The sequence below is a fragment of the Trichinella spiralis genome (genome assembly GCF_000181795.1).
Source record: "Trichinella spiralis strain ISS 195 chromosome Unknown Scfld3888, whole genome shotgun sequence".
Classification (NCBI taxonomy): domain Eukaryota; kingdom Metazoa; phylum Nematoda; class Enoplea; order Trichinellida; family Trichinellidae; genus Trichinella; species Trichinella spiralis.
In genome coordinates, this window is record NW_003530827.1 from 1 (window position 1) to 908 (window position 908).

At 32.6% G+C, this 908-nt stretch overlaps 1 protein-coding gene across 1 annotated transcript; it reads right to left on the reverse strand.

Moving 5' to 3' along the window:
• Positions 1-10: 10 nt before the first annotated feature.
• Tsp_14416 (putative protein tag-76) lies at positions 11-766 on the reverse strand (the record flags this gene model as incomplete). The annotated part of the gene is made up of 4 exons (XM_003367668.1): positions 11-81; positions 146-304; positions 351-517; positions 579-766. Coding segments are annotated over 4 exons (585 nt in total), but the record flags the coding sequence as incomplete, so codon positions are not given.
• Between the last annotated feature and the right edge of the window lie 142 nt (positions 767-908).

The following is a 908-nucleotide window of genomic DNA, read 5'->3' on the forward strand; positions in this document are numbered from 1 at the left end:
TCATCGATACTGCCGTACTGAGTATATCTTTAATACGATAAATTCGATCTTGATTTCGATGTGTTGTATGAATGCTAACCCCTAAATTAATAAACAAAACAACGCAAACATTGAAATATATTTCAAATATTCCAATATCGATTACCTTTTAATTCTGGTATCAACAAGCTCAACTGTTCTGGTTGAAGTCGGGTATCCAGTCTAAGCTGATTTGGATGAAATTTTACTTCACGTTCATCACCATTCAATATGTCGCAAATCAAATTTATCAGTGACTGACGCTTGTAAAAGCAACTGTGTGATACTAAAATCCATTTCAATTATTAAAAGTTTTTCACAAAAATGAAAACCAATTTCCATCACACCATCAATATTAATCGCTGGTCGAAAACCATCAATTACGCGCGCTGAAATGAACAAGCCTCTCCACAATTCAATGCCATATTTCATGTCCGCACCAGCACCTTGTGGAATGCAATAAAATGAATTCCTGACTGCTTTGAATGATTTCGACAATCTGAAATTATTTCAATTCATTTTCAAAAGTCATAAATTAAAATTGCTAAACAGAAATTTACTCGAATATTGGAGATGAACGCCCTTGTGCAAACAATATATCCAAAAATTGAATTGGACCCTTTTTACGTTCATCCAGTGAACCGGCTTCTGCATTTCGAAAGTCCAAATGAACCAGACCAGTGAATTTAATCAAAATTGACAACTCTGATGGCTTATTTTCTCGAGCGGTTTTGAAGGAAAATTTTTCCTTAAAATATAAAAATATTCATATTTAATAATTACAATTTATAAAACTCTGGATCAATTTTTAAAACGAACCGTATCTGCTTTTTTCACTGACTTGCTTCAAATGTAATTTGTCAACTGTAAACCAAAGTAATTCAATTTCC